At 33.3% G+C, this 11,876-nt stretch overlaps 2 protein-coding genes across 6 annotated transcripts; both read left to right on the forward strand.

The window, feature by feature from the left end:
- Positions 1-941: 941 nt before the first annotated feature.
- On the forward strand, positions 942-5,665 carry LOC110817832 (putative 2-carboxy-D-arabinitol-1-phosphatase). Of its 2 annotated transcripts, XM_022046545.2 has the most exons (7): positions 942-1,364; positions 2,692-2,843; positions 3,400-3,519; positions 4,264-4,363; positions 4,701-4,840; positions 4,928-5,007; positions 5,368-5,665. In XM_022046545.2, the coding sequence occupies exons 1-7, from the start codon at positions 1,013-1,015 to the stop codon at positions 5,492-5,494; spliced, it is 1,071 nt and encodes a 356-aa protein (XP_021902237.1). In that variant the 5' UTR covers positions 942-1,012; the 3' UTR covers positions 5,495-5,665. The 2 variants fall into 2 exon arrangements, with proteins under 2 accessions (XP_021902237.1, XP_021902238.1); XM_022046546.2 differs by lacking the exon at positions 3,400-3,519 and having other exon boundaries at positions 945-1,364.
- Positions 5,666-6,493: 828 nt separating this feature from the next.
- On the forward strand, positions 6,494-10,940 carry MBAC1 (Mitochondrial substrate carrier family protein). 4 transcript variants are annotated; one of them, XM_088208019.1, is made up of 8 exons: positions 6,496-6,879; positions 7,894-7,983; positions 9,066-9,175; positions 9,267-9,408; positions 9,614-9,712; positions 9,782-9,970; positions 10,069-10,167; positions 10,373-10,818. In XM_088208019.1, exons 1-8 carry the CDS (start codon positions 6,787-6,789, stop codon positions 10,505-10,507), a joined length of 957 nt encoding a protein of 318 aa, XP_088064145.1. In that variant the 5' UTR covers positions 6,496-6,786; the 3' UTR covers positions 10,508-10,818. The 4 variants fall into 4 exon arrangements, with proteins under 4 accessions (XP_088064144.1, XP_088064145.1, XP_021902338.1 ...); XM_022046646.2 differs by having other exon boundaries at positions 6,497-6,879; positions 9,066-9,167; positions 9,304-9,408; XM_088208018.1 differs by lacking the exon at positions 10,069-10,167 and having other exon boundaries at positions 6,494-6,879; positions 9,066-9,167; positions 9,304-9,408; positions 10,373-10,940.
- Positions 10,941-11,876: the final 936 nt, after the last annotated feature.

Below are 11,876 nucleotides of genomic sequence, written 5' to 3' on the forward strand. Positions count from 1 at the left end.
TATAATGTATAAATTATAATTTATTTCTCATTTAACTTATTCAAATTTAAGAGTCATTTTGAATGTTTTAGATACATTATTATTACTTTTTATAAGTTTCATACATAGCAAGACTTATCATAGATAGTATCCTCCTCAAAGTTCGACAAATTCTAAAGTTTGTGTTGAATTAAAATTTCATATATGCCTCAAGGCAAGAAAAGAAAAGAAAAATATACAAACACAATCAAATATTGACATATATCTACGATTCGTTTATAAAAATAATTGATTCAAACTGTCATAATAGTGGTAATGCAAAAAACAATAAAAAATTTTGAAGAATAAAGTATAAAATTAATATGAGAATCGTTATTGGTTCCATTGGAAGAGAAATTAAACACCGGAGAATTATTGTTCTAATTTCGTATATTCTTGGTTTGAGGTGGATGATAAAGGGCGTGTTTAAATTTTTTATTCGATATTCGGGTTAAGTTTGTATTTTGCAAAACTGGTCATAAATTCTATCCAATTGGAAGTTCTAAATCAAATTATTAGTTCACCCTCAAATGCATTAATTCAGTCCAATTTCTTATAGCACTGGTTAAAGGGATATTTTTACAAAGTTATTTTGTAAGTCTTAGATGGATATTAATGTTAGAATACCATACTTACATAAAAATAATATCTTTAAAATGATATAATAATTTAAAATTATATGTAGAAGACATGTTATTATGTGATTATAGTTATAAAGACATGTTAGAATTATTGATTCTTTTACATCTTATCCAAAGAACTGTAAAATCTAATAAGTTAATAATTCTTTATTTACAGGAAATATTATCATTAACAAAATATGACATAATAATTTTACATTCCTTTTTTCTTCCCTCCTAAAGCTGTGATTTTTCTTTTTATTATATTTCCTTTCTTTTTTCTTAAACATGCTGTAAATTTTCTCATGTCATTCTATGCATTCAAGCTCCTGATCTCCACCACTTGATTCAGATTATGTTATCTTTGTTCAGCCATGATCACGCAGCTCCAACTTACTGCCTCACACTGTAGAATCACCCATCTGGCCATTGTAAGCCACCACCAGTTCCATATAAACTGCCAGATGTCAACCACAGAAGAATCAAGTAAGCACAGAAAAAATCTCTCTCCCGCTGCTTTTCTTGAGAAAATTACAGAAGATCTCTCCAACCCAACAAGCTTAATCACAAAAATGGTTTGTGGGGTTCTTCTCTCGAGCATCCCTGTACATTCAAATTCAATCCCCAGACCTGTTTCAAGGAAAGCTCCTAAGCACCAAGCAAATCGTTGTTCAACACGTAGAATTCAATGCTCAGATTCTGGTCAAGACGCGGCTATATCTACAGGTAAGCTTATGGGTCTGTCGTCTTTTCTAACTCAGGGATTTTCTTAAATTGAGAAAGTGTTTCATTAGAATTGAAGTAAGCTGCTAGTAAATTGTAAGGAGCTGGTTATGTCTTTTGTAATTAGATAGTATACCTTAATTGGGTTTTCTCTGATTGTTGTTCTGAATGTGAAGCTTTTCTCTAAGAGGTATTTTCTTGGATGGGAATCTTTCAATTTCAGAAGTGAAAACTGTTGGACTTGCTATGGTCTGTTTGTGCATTTTAGTGTCTAGTGATTGAGGCCATATTTGTCATGAGTGGCCTTTATCAGCTATTCTATCAATTCTATCTTTCATGGAGGAATTAATTTGATCCATTCAAGATTTAATCTTTACAAAACAAAGCCAACTATTTCATTAAAACTTGAAATTTCTTTAAATTTGAAAGTAAGTTGTTTGCTATCTCAAGCATAGATTTATAGTATTTTCTAGCGTCTATCTTCTGGGTATTATGAAATTGGTTTAAATAAGTTACTATATCCGCTAGTCATCTATCACTATCGAATGACTGTAGGGTGAGACCTTTGTAATGCTTTGAGTTCCAGTTGTGTATTACGTGGTTTTGGTCATAAATTCGCCATTATGGTTAGAAATTGGGATATTTTTCCATACTGCTAGTGGAGACTATAATAAGAGTATACAACAAGCTTGTGATCCTTTGTTAATATCCCTTTGTTCAATTCGTGCAGCCTTGTTGCATGTAGAAATTGATGAATGGGAATAGCTATGATTGCCCCTTTAGTTAATTTCTTATTTGATTTTATACTGTTCTTGACCTAATTGTTAATTACTTGACTATCCTTTACATGCAGAATTGGGTCATAAAAATTCCGTTCCTATATTGAATTCCTTGGTTCTGAACTTCTAGTTCCTTCTTGATTTAAGAATTATAATTTCCTCTCTAAGGAAGTCAAGTTAGATGTAAATTTAATAAGAAAACTATGATTTTCAAGAACATTCAATAATTAACTAAAAGAATAGAATAGTAGTTGAATTAGACCAAATGAGCTGTTCTAGAAGTTTTTTCATAAAAGCAAAATTTCCGTGATTGTTGGTCAAGATGATTTAGATTTCATTTAGACCTCATATCTTTACAAAATAGAAAAGAAAAAACAAGTTGAGCATATCATAGCGTGTGCCATTTACATTTTGCAATGATGATGGAATAATATATACTTCCACCTTTTGTGCTTTTTAATTATGTTCTCTGTGGTTTTTCCAAACTATTTTTTGAAGTGCTCTTGTATGCTTATTCAAACTTGAAGTAACTTTTTCTACATTTACAACAGAGAAGTTTCAACATGAAGCTTCTGTAACTGGTGGTGCATATGATTTTGAAAGAGCAACTACATCTCTTACTCAAAAGTTGCTATTATCCACAAAGAAGGTGACCCTTGTAAGGCATGGTCTTAGCACTTGGAACGAAGAAAGTAGAGTTCAGGTTTGTTGGATCTGTTTCTGCAGATTTCTTCTTCTTTTCTTTCTTTTTACCTTTCTCTTCCGGGAGGTGGATATGGAGGCAGTTGAGTGTGTTTTTTCCCAATGGAGATTTTTATATCCTGCAACCGACAAAGCAGATAAAACTCTGCTCCAATGGATGATAAAAGTAAAGAAACTACTAGTGCTATCTCGCTACTAGAGTATGTTAGTTTTATATACGATGCAGCATCTGAAAACCAATATTCTTTGGAGATGGTTGTGAACAATATCTTCAACTATGTGACAACTAAAACATAAAACAGTTTCAAGTTTGCAAGACTTCTCAAAGTATACGAGGATCAAGTTGGTATTGCTTGATTAAATAATTTGTCATGAATTTACAGTGACAACAACGTAAATTGACGGTGTCCTTGCTCTGTAAATGGAATAAACATAATACCTGAATTTCATTGATGATTTCTGTTATTTCCAAGCAGTGGTTTCTGTTTTTTTTTTTCAAATATTGATGATAACTTCAGTTTTGAAAATTATGCATGCTTTTGCCTGTGTGAGAGCAGGGAAGCTCAAACCTTTCTGTCCTGACTGAAACTGGTGTGAAGCAAGCAGAGAGATGTAGAGAGGCCTTGACAAATATTTACTTTGATAAGTGCTTCTCAAGTCCAATATCTCGTGCCAAGGTGCGAGTATGATCATTAGGTTTTCTTATGTTCATTGTTTTAGTAATTTGAACATATAGTGTGTTTGAACTAATTGTATTATATGTTAGATTACTACTTGTACCAAAATGTTAAACATAAAGGAAACAGCTCAACTTTACCGATTGCCTCCTCTTGCCCAAATCCACTTAGTTGGATGCATAAAACAGAGGTCTACCATATCTTATGCTGATTTTTTTGAATATAAATGAAGCCAAGCTAGAATTTAGCTAGTGATTTCTAGTTTAGGTACCATGAGAAATAATGGAATTACGTGATTTATGTATCCCAACAGGTTGACTTGGCAGGAACAACAGGTTGACTTGGCAGGAAAGAGTACAACTTATTGTTTATTGTCCAATAATGATCCTCTTTGCATGCTAGCACATATTGTAAACGAAAAAAAATGTATACTAGTAATAGGAGGGAATGGCTACCAATTGCCATGATTAGCTTTGGTTCTATGTGACATAGTTGTTTCCAGGTACTGACTATTCCAAAATTTTATGTGATAGTCTTGTGAGAAATAATTTTGTGATTCTTGATATTTGATTCTGATGCTATATGAAATCCAAGAAGTTGTTCATATAGTCATGTGATATTCGTGAACTCCTAATTCCTAATTCTGATATTAGATGAAATAATTGTGTCAGATTACTTGTTATCCAAAGGTTTTAATAAGAAAAACTTAACTTATTATGTATGTTGTATTCTAACATTCTGCAGTCAACTGCTGAAGTTATGTGGCAAGGAAAGGAGCAGGAACTGGTTTTCCTTGACTCGTTGAAGGAGGCCCATTTATTTTTTCTTGAAGGCATGAAAAATGGTCTGTCTCCTTTCCTTTATTTGCTTTAGTGATTTATTCTTTTAACTTGGTTAAAGCAACTTTTGGCTGGCAATTCTGTCTATCTATGCACTGAATTTGCAAGCAAATGTCCTGAACATTTCTCATCCTGTTGGTAAATTTCAGTTTGTTAATATATCACCTTAGAATTTGTTCACTTGCTCAGTTTTCACATTGTTTGGATCTAATATTCATGGAAGAGTGTTCTATAGCTGGCACAGGATTTAGTTTAGTAGTTTGATAGGTTTTAAAGCACTTCTTAGATGATATCCTTTGTCAAAACCTACAAGACTGAATCACATTCAGAATATGGAGGCAGTGGATGCTAGGCAGAGATATCCTGTGGAGTACACAACATGGAGAGAAGACCCTGCAAACTTCAGCGTCAATGGTGTCTATCCTATACGTAGATTATGGGGAACAGCTAGAGAGGCTTGGAGGGAAATACTTTTGACGCCTGTAAGCTTTTCCCCTTGTTTCTTTTATTACCAATCCTTTACATTGCAGATTGCTTGGATGACATTTGAGATATTTGTTGCCTATCAGGGAGAAAACTTTTTGGTTGTCACTCATAAATCGATTTTAAGAGCACTGATCTGCACGGCATTGGGGCTGGGCCCAGAGAGGTGTGTGATTGTCTTATAAATTGCATCCCTTATCGCAAGCATATTTTCTGGGTCTTTCAAAATGGTCTGACACTGGTTATCGGTTTCTAAAACTCCTACTAGACATAGTTCTTAAACATATTCATTGCTCGTATGAAAAGTTTTACCTTCCCTCATGGTTAAAAATTTCTTCATTTTAGAAAGGATTTCTGCTTGCTCTTCACACAAGGTTTAAAAATGTTCTTGAGGTAAAGTGCACAAGTTGATCAGTGCTTCCTCGAACTCATTTATACTATCTATTAAGAATCATTTCAGAGTTGTCATAGCACAATCTTTCTGTGTGACTTAATATCTACTAACTGTTTATAATTACTTTTTCAGGTTCCGAGCAATGGATGTGAACAATGGTGGAATTTCTGTTTTCAGTTTCAACAAAAAAGGAGAAGCAATGTTACAGTCTTTGAATATGACAGCTCACATGTACAGTGATTACAAATATATTTACTGAACTCACAGATGCTGTAATGAAATGCAGACAAAAGTTGGTCATATTTTGGTCTCTAACACAGTTGGTCATATCAGGACAGACTCATAGCCTGATGATCTATGGATCGGAAATATCATTTCTTTCCACTTCGTTCTGGATTACTTCTGCGTTAATGCAGGCAAAAGTTACTCATATTTGATTTCCTTTAGCCATTCATTTTTCGTAATAGAGGGTGTAGACTCTCATATAATAAACCTTTGTCCATAGAGAGAGCCATATAGGGTAAAGCTTCAGACTTGTACTGTTTCCTCTTTGTAGTTCGTTTCGTCGCTCTAATTTGATCTCGTAACTCATTGTTCTCATCGAATCAAATGTGTTAAACGTAAAGGAAATCTAGTCCCCTATATGTAATTCCTTCACCGATGAATATTTCATATCGTATTATATTTCATCGATGGTCTGAAACTTAGAAATGAGTGGGTTTGTATTTTGATTTTTTTACAGTGTCTTAGGAAGGTTTTATAAGAGAGTAAGATGGAAGCTTGTATAGTAGGAGTAAAAAGAAGGTAGAATAGAGTAGAGTAATGTTTTAATGAAATTGTACTTGGGAGTTAATTACAATAGAGTAAAGAAAGGTTTAATTTTAGTAAAAAATATATAATATATAATATATAATTTAATTTAGTATATAAATAATAGTCTTAACTTTGATTAAAAATATAATTTATATTTTTAAATTTTAACTATCATAGATAATATATATGTATTTGATATACATATATAATCTTTGAGAAAAATATTAATAATTAAAATATAATAATAAGTGGAAAAATTCGAAAACTAATAAGATAATTTTTTTTCTCTTCCTTTATGTTCTCAAATAAACTTAGAAATTTGAAGATTAAATATATACGGAAAATATTATTGAGATTAAGTTGTATAATGAGCAAAATTCATGTACCGAAATGATAATTTACTGTAAAATTCATAATTACATGGAAGTATAATCTAAACTAATAACCTAAATTCGTAACGAAATCTGAACAGAATTACAATCCTGGAGTTAAACCAAATGTGCCTAAACGGGATAGAGCCGTAGAATCAGTTTTACTTTGACGAATGACGTTTTGACCATCGAGGAGTAATCCGTTCATTGAGCTCTCTGTTCGTCTGGTGCGAACACCGGATCCACATTTAGGCGGAGGAGAGAATAGGGTAGTGAAAACTCCGATCACCGTGTTCATTTCTCTTCTATAGCAGCACAGAGCTTGGTAGCGAACAGTATTCAGTTATTGAGCGAGAAAAGGTCGAAAATGGTGGAGAATTCCGGTTACAAGGACTATCTGGCCGGCTTACTTGCCGGAGTTGCCACCGTTATCACTGGTCACCCTTTTGACACTGTAAAGGTAACGATAAATCCGCATACAATTTTGTTTATGTGTAGATTTCTTTTCATTGATTGAGTTTAACTGCTTTTATCTTGGTGCGGGTCTTTAGTTCGTTTTTTCCTTTTTGAAATATAGGGTCTTTAGTTCATTGAAATCTTATTTGGATACTTTTTGAATTTCTGTTTATTGATTAGGTAAGAATGTAGCTGCAGGGTTTTTCAGTGAGTTTTTGTAGGAAGATGGATGATTGGGTTATGTGTTTAGCGAGTTAAATGTGTTCTAGGATGTATTTATAGTCTTGGGTTAGTGAATCTCAAACGGGTTTTTTTGAATCTGTTTACTGATGAAAATAATGATATACCTGCAGTGCTTTCAGTAACTTTTACTATGAACATATATATATATATATATATATATATGTTTTCTGAAAGGGGTATTATGAAGATAGTTAAGCAGGCTATACCTTTCACTGAAGAGAGGTTAGAGTTTAGTTGGTTTTACTTGGGTCAATTATCTTCCTACTCTTGGGATAAGTATTTTGGTTTGTTATCTAAATCAAAGTGTGCAAAAGAAGCACTTGTTATTATAATTATTAATAGTATTATTTGATAGTAGGATTAGGATGACACAAGAGGAAGTGAGTTGTTGATTGTGTTGCAGCCAATCAGTTCATTCTCTTGGTTTCGATACCAAACAGTTTGGTAGATAGCTTTGGATCCAGTGGCATGAGGGTGGCCTTAAAAATCCTGCTTTTTCAGGGTGTTAGGTGTTATTAACGCTGGTCCTGCATATGGGTTCCAAGAAGTTTTGGAGAGAAGAACTTTTATAGTAGGAAAAATTACCTGTTATTTCAGTGAAGTGGTGTTCCTGAGAATGATCTTTTATGGCTATAAGTTGGTTGGCACTCCTGTGATTTATTTTAGTTCTCTGAGCTTGACTAGTTTCATTTTTCTATTTTGCTTTTTTGTTCTTTTTTCCCTTTCTGGAATGTTGGTTGAGTGATTTTATTTGCTATTTCTCATCTCTTATCAGGTGAAGCTTCAAAAGCACAATACAGAAACCCATGGCATCAAATACAGGAATGCTTTGCATTGCACTGCTAGAATATTGAGAATGGAAGGAGTATGGTTCTTGAGCTTTTTCTTGTGACACTCAAGATTAATCTTTTGAGGCTTTTTGTACTTTAGGACTTTAGATAATTGAAAATAGGCAATTATATGTTCTTTGCACTAATGTTGGTGGTCAGGCATGTTTACATGTCTTTGTCTGGAGATTCTTCCTTGATTCAAATATAGAGTGAAGCTGCTAACTAATTTCATCTTCTTTTAGCAAGCATCTAAATATTATTCTTTTCATTGTGGTAAACACAACTCATCTCAATTCTCATGTAGGGTATGAATTTTTCTTTTCTTCTGAATGTATAGCAACCTAAAACTGTCTATTTTGATGGGCTCAATGTTTTTCCTCTAATTTCGGCCTTTTCCAGTAATTAACTGCTTTGTGAGACAATAGATGGATGTAGTGGTCTTATTAGTGAACCATCTTACTAAGTTCCTTGTATACAATGCAAATTAAACTACAACATCAAGCTCCCTTCCCCAGTTCTCCCTGCCTGCCAAAGCAGAAAAATGGGAGAAAGAATCTTTTGTTTCAGATAAAATATCAGACTTTCAAATGAGGATTCTTGTCCTGGTTAGTGTGTTTGTTGACCTCATGATTCACTGATTTTGGTTCTATGAACATGGCTAAACTTCATAAGGTTTGCAGGTGCTGGGGTTCAGATTCGAGTAAATAATCAACATATGATTACTTTTTTGGGTTATCATAACTTTCCAGAAGTGACTCTGTTATGATCTGGGTTCTATGCTAGCATGGCTGCTGTTTTTTTCAGAATGAAACACATAGGGTCTTTTTAACCTTCTCTTATGAGACTCAAATACAACATTATAATATAATCAAAAGCTGAAAATATGTAACTGCAAGTCATCAGGATATTTTCTTGGAACATCTGATTGGTGTTTTTTGTTTTATGGCGAATGTTGTGTTTTCTTCTCAAAGTGAGTTGGTCATAGTGGAAAAGAAGGTTCTTGCATTATTGTTCTTATTGCTCCAGTGGGGGACTGAAAGGATAAATGCATAATGTCTTACTCTTAAGATATGATGGCAAAATATGGACACTTCTCAAATCTCACAGCTATTGACAGGTTAAAGGACTTTATACAGGGGCAACATCATCTTTTATTGGGGTGGCTTTTGAGAGTTCTCTTCTATTTGGCATCTATTCCCAAATAAAGCATTTACTGCAGGTATGGATGTAGATTGAATGGCATGTTTGTTGATTCCACTTAACTTAATCCATACCTTCTTTTGTCAGGGACATGACTGTAATTACTAATTCTCTATAGTTATGTCATCAAATTTATGTTTTGTTTGATTATGAAGAGAGAAGATCAGAATAGTAGACCACAATTTCAAGTAATAATTCCATCTGCAGCGTTTGGTGGAGCTTTAATCAGTTTTATATTATGTCCATCAGAGTTAGTGAAGGTAATTAAACTGGAGAATCTCACATAGCACTTCTCTTGTTTATCTGAGGATCCTGGGAAAATCTAAGTTGGGAACTCAAGATGTGTTTATTGAATTTAACAGTAACAGAATTACACGTCATTACTCCTTGGTTTGTACCAAGTCAACATAGAATGCACTTATCATTTGTTTCCATAGTATTTTGGTGACTGTGGACTCTCTTCAGTGTAGGATGCAAGTTCAAGGCACTGACTCGGTGGTTCCCAAATCTAGTGGATACAGTGGTCCTCTTGATTGTGCTCTTAAGACAATAAAAAGTGAAGGGGTGAGAAAAATGCTCTGTTCAGTGCTATCTAATATTCACATGGATTTGAGTTGAAGAAATACCTTTCAGGTTACAGGCATCTTTCGTGGTGGATCTACAACTTTGTTAAGAGAAAGTTTAGGAAATGCAGTTTTCTTCAGTGTCTATGAGTATGTAAAGTATCACATGCACTATCAGCTGGAAGCTTCATCTTCTAACAATAGCAACTTGGTTGACATGGGAATTGGGATTGTGACTGGTGGTCTTGGTGGTCTAGCTGTAAGCATTTGACAAACCTTTATTTACTTCATATTTTCAAATCTTAATTTTCATTTCTTGTACACTTCTAAGTTAAATTTTCCATATGATGTATTTAGTTCTGGTCAGCTGTTTTGCCCTTGGATGTGGCAAAAACCATTATCCAGACTACTCCAGATAGAAGTTCCTCCAGAAATCCTTTCCTTATTTTGAACTCCGTAAGATGCTCTGATTTTTTCGTTGGTTTTGTTTTTTCTTTTTTCTTCCAGAACAAATGTTCCCCTATGTTTTTTATTTTTACTTTCAGAATCAACTTCTACACCTCATATCCTCTATTTTCTAGCTCAGATAAAGTAGGGCAAATAGGTGTGGCTCTGTGAATCGAACTATAATACTGAAGAACTAATTCTTTTCCTTCTGTAGATTTATTGGAGGGCTGGACTTAAAGGATGCTATGCAGGTTTGGGTCCTACGATAATGAGAGCTTTTCCTGCTAATGCAGCGGCAATCGTCACATGGGAGCTGGCCATGAAAATGTTGGGAATCAAGCACGATTAGAGACGGTATTCTATCCTGTTTCTCTAAAGCAATTGTTTTCTACCACTTTTTAACACTGATTTCAGTCTGGGAAAGTCTGATGCTTCAATTGTTGATATTGATTGGCCCTGAGGCTTTACTGATTTGCTGTGTACTGAGAGGTTGACCATTCTCACAATCCAGTTAGAGGAGCTGAATAAGCAGTTCTCTGTTTCACATTCTTTCATTCTAAACATGTGTTTCTCCACTTTCTGGTTTCAAGATTAGGAAATTTCTTTCATAATATTGTTGAAGATGTTAGTCAAGTTTTTTGCTCTGATCATCTTCATCCATTTGATCTTTTCTGAAAATCCGTACATTTCATTGTTAAGTGACAGATACTAGTTATAACACAATCTACTAACGAGAACATATGAGAACACAAAGATCTTAATAAACGCTGTTCTTTTTATAAGTTCTACAAGATTACAGCAGAAATATCTGGTACCACCTTAGAATGGTGGTAGCCTGTCTTGTATTGCTCCTTAAATCGACACAAGGGAAGCCATGATTAATGCACTGGAACACGATTAAATCCAATGAGTTGATTTCTTTATTTCCTTTTTGATGGTGTAGACGAAGTGAGGTTGAATTCATGTACTGAAAACTTAGAACAGAGGCTGAGCTTATCTGCCAATTGAGCTGCAAAACCTGGTGCAATGTGTTGATTTTCGATAGTTATTCTGGACTGAAGCAATAAATTTCAAATTTACTACTGAAATGATATATATATATATATATATATTCTTCATTGAGAGAGAATTGCAAAGTACTTAATTGATAGTAAAAACATATTTTATTAGAAAAACTAAAAATATATATTTACTACAAGTATTTTTACTGTTCATACTGTTTTATGTATATATAATTAATTTTAAGAAATATTAAAAGAGTAAGTACTTAAATTACTTAAAAAATAAAAGAACATAACAAAAATTAAGATCATAGTGCTGATTTTTTTACATTTTTTAAAGTTATTTTTGAGAACTTAATAAATATTTTATTTTTTGTAAGTCACAAAAAAAAAACTCAGAAATTTTGGAGCAATCATGTTCAGAACTATTTATAAATACCAAATAAGCAATTCCAAGAACGCTATACATATAATCAATTTAAAACTAGAGTGTAGCTTTACAAGCTAGATTTAATTAAACTTGGTTTTTGGATTAAAGTTTAATGCATAATTTGATTATATTAGAGTTAATTATGATTAAATGCTAATTAATTAATTAAGAGTTAATTAAATGGAAATTTTAAAATTTTGTTAAGACTTTGTCTAATGAAATACGTCAAACTTACATGATGGAATTTGGCCATCCTCATCGCAGGCACCATTTCAAATGAAGGTAGG

This window comes from Carica papaya, chromosome 7 (genome assembly GCF_054855325.1).
Source record: "Carica papaya isolate Zhongbai chromosome 7, ASM5485532v1, whole genome shotgun sequence".
NCBI lineage: Eukaryota > Viridiplantae > Streptophyta > Magnoliopsida > Brassicales > Caricaceae > Carica > Carica papaya.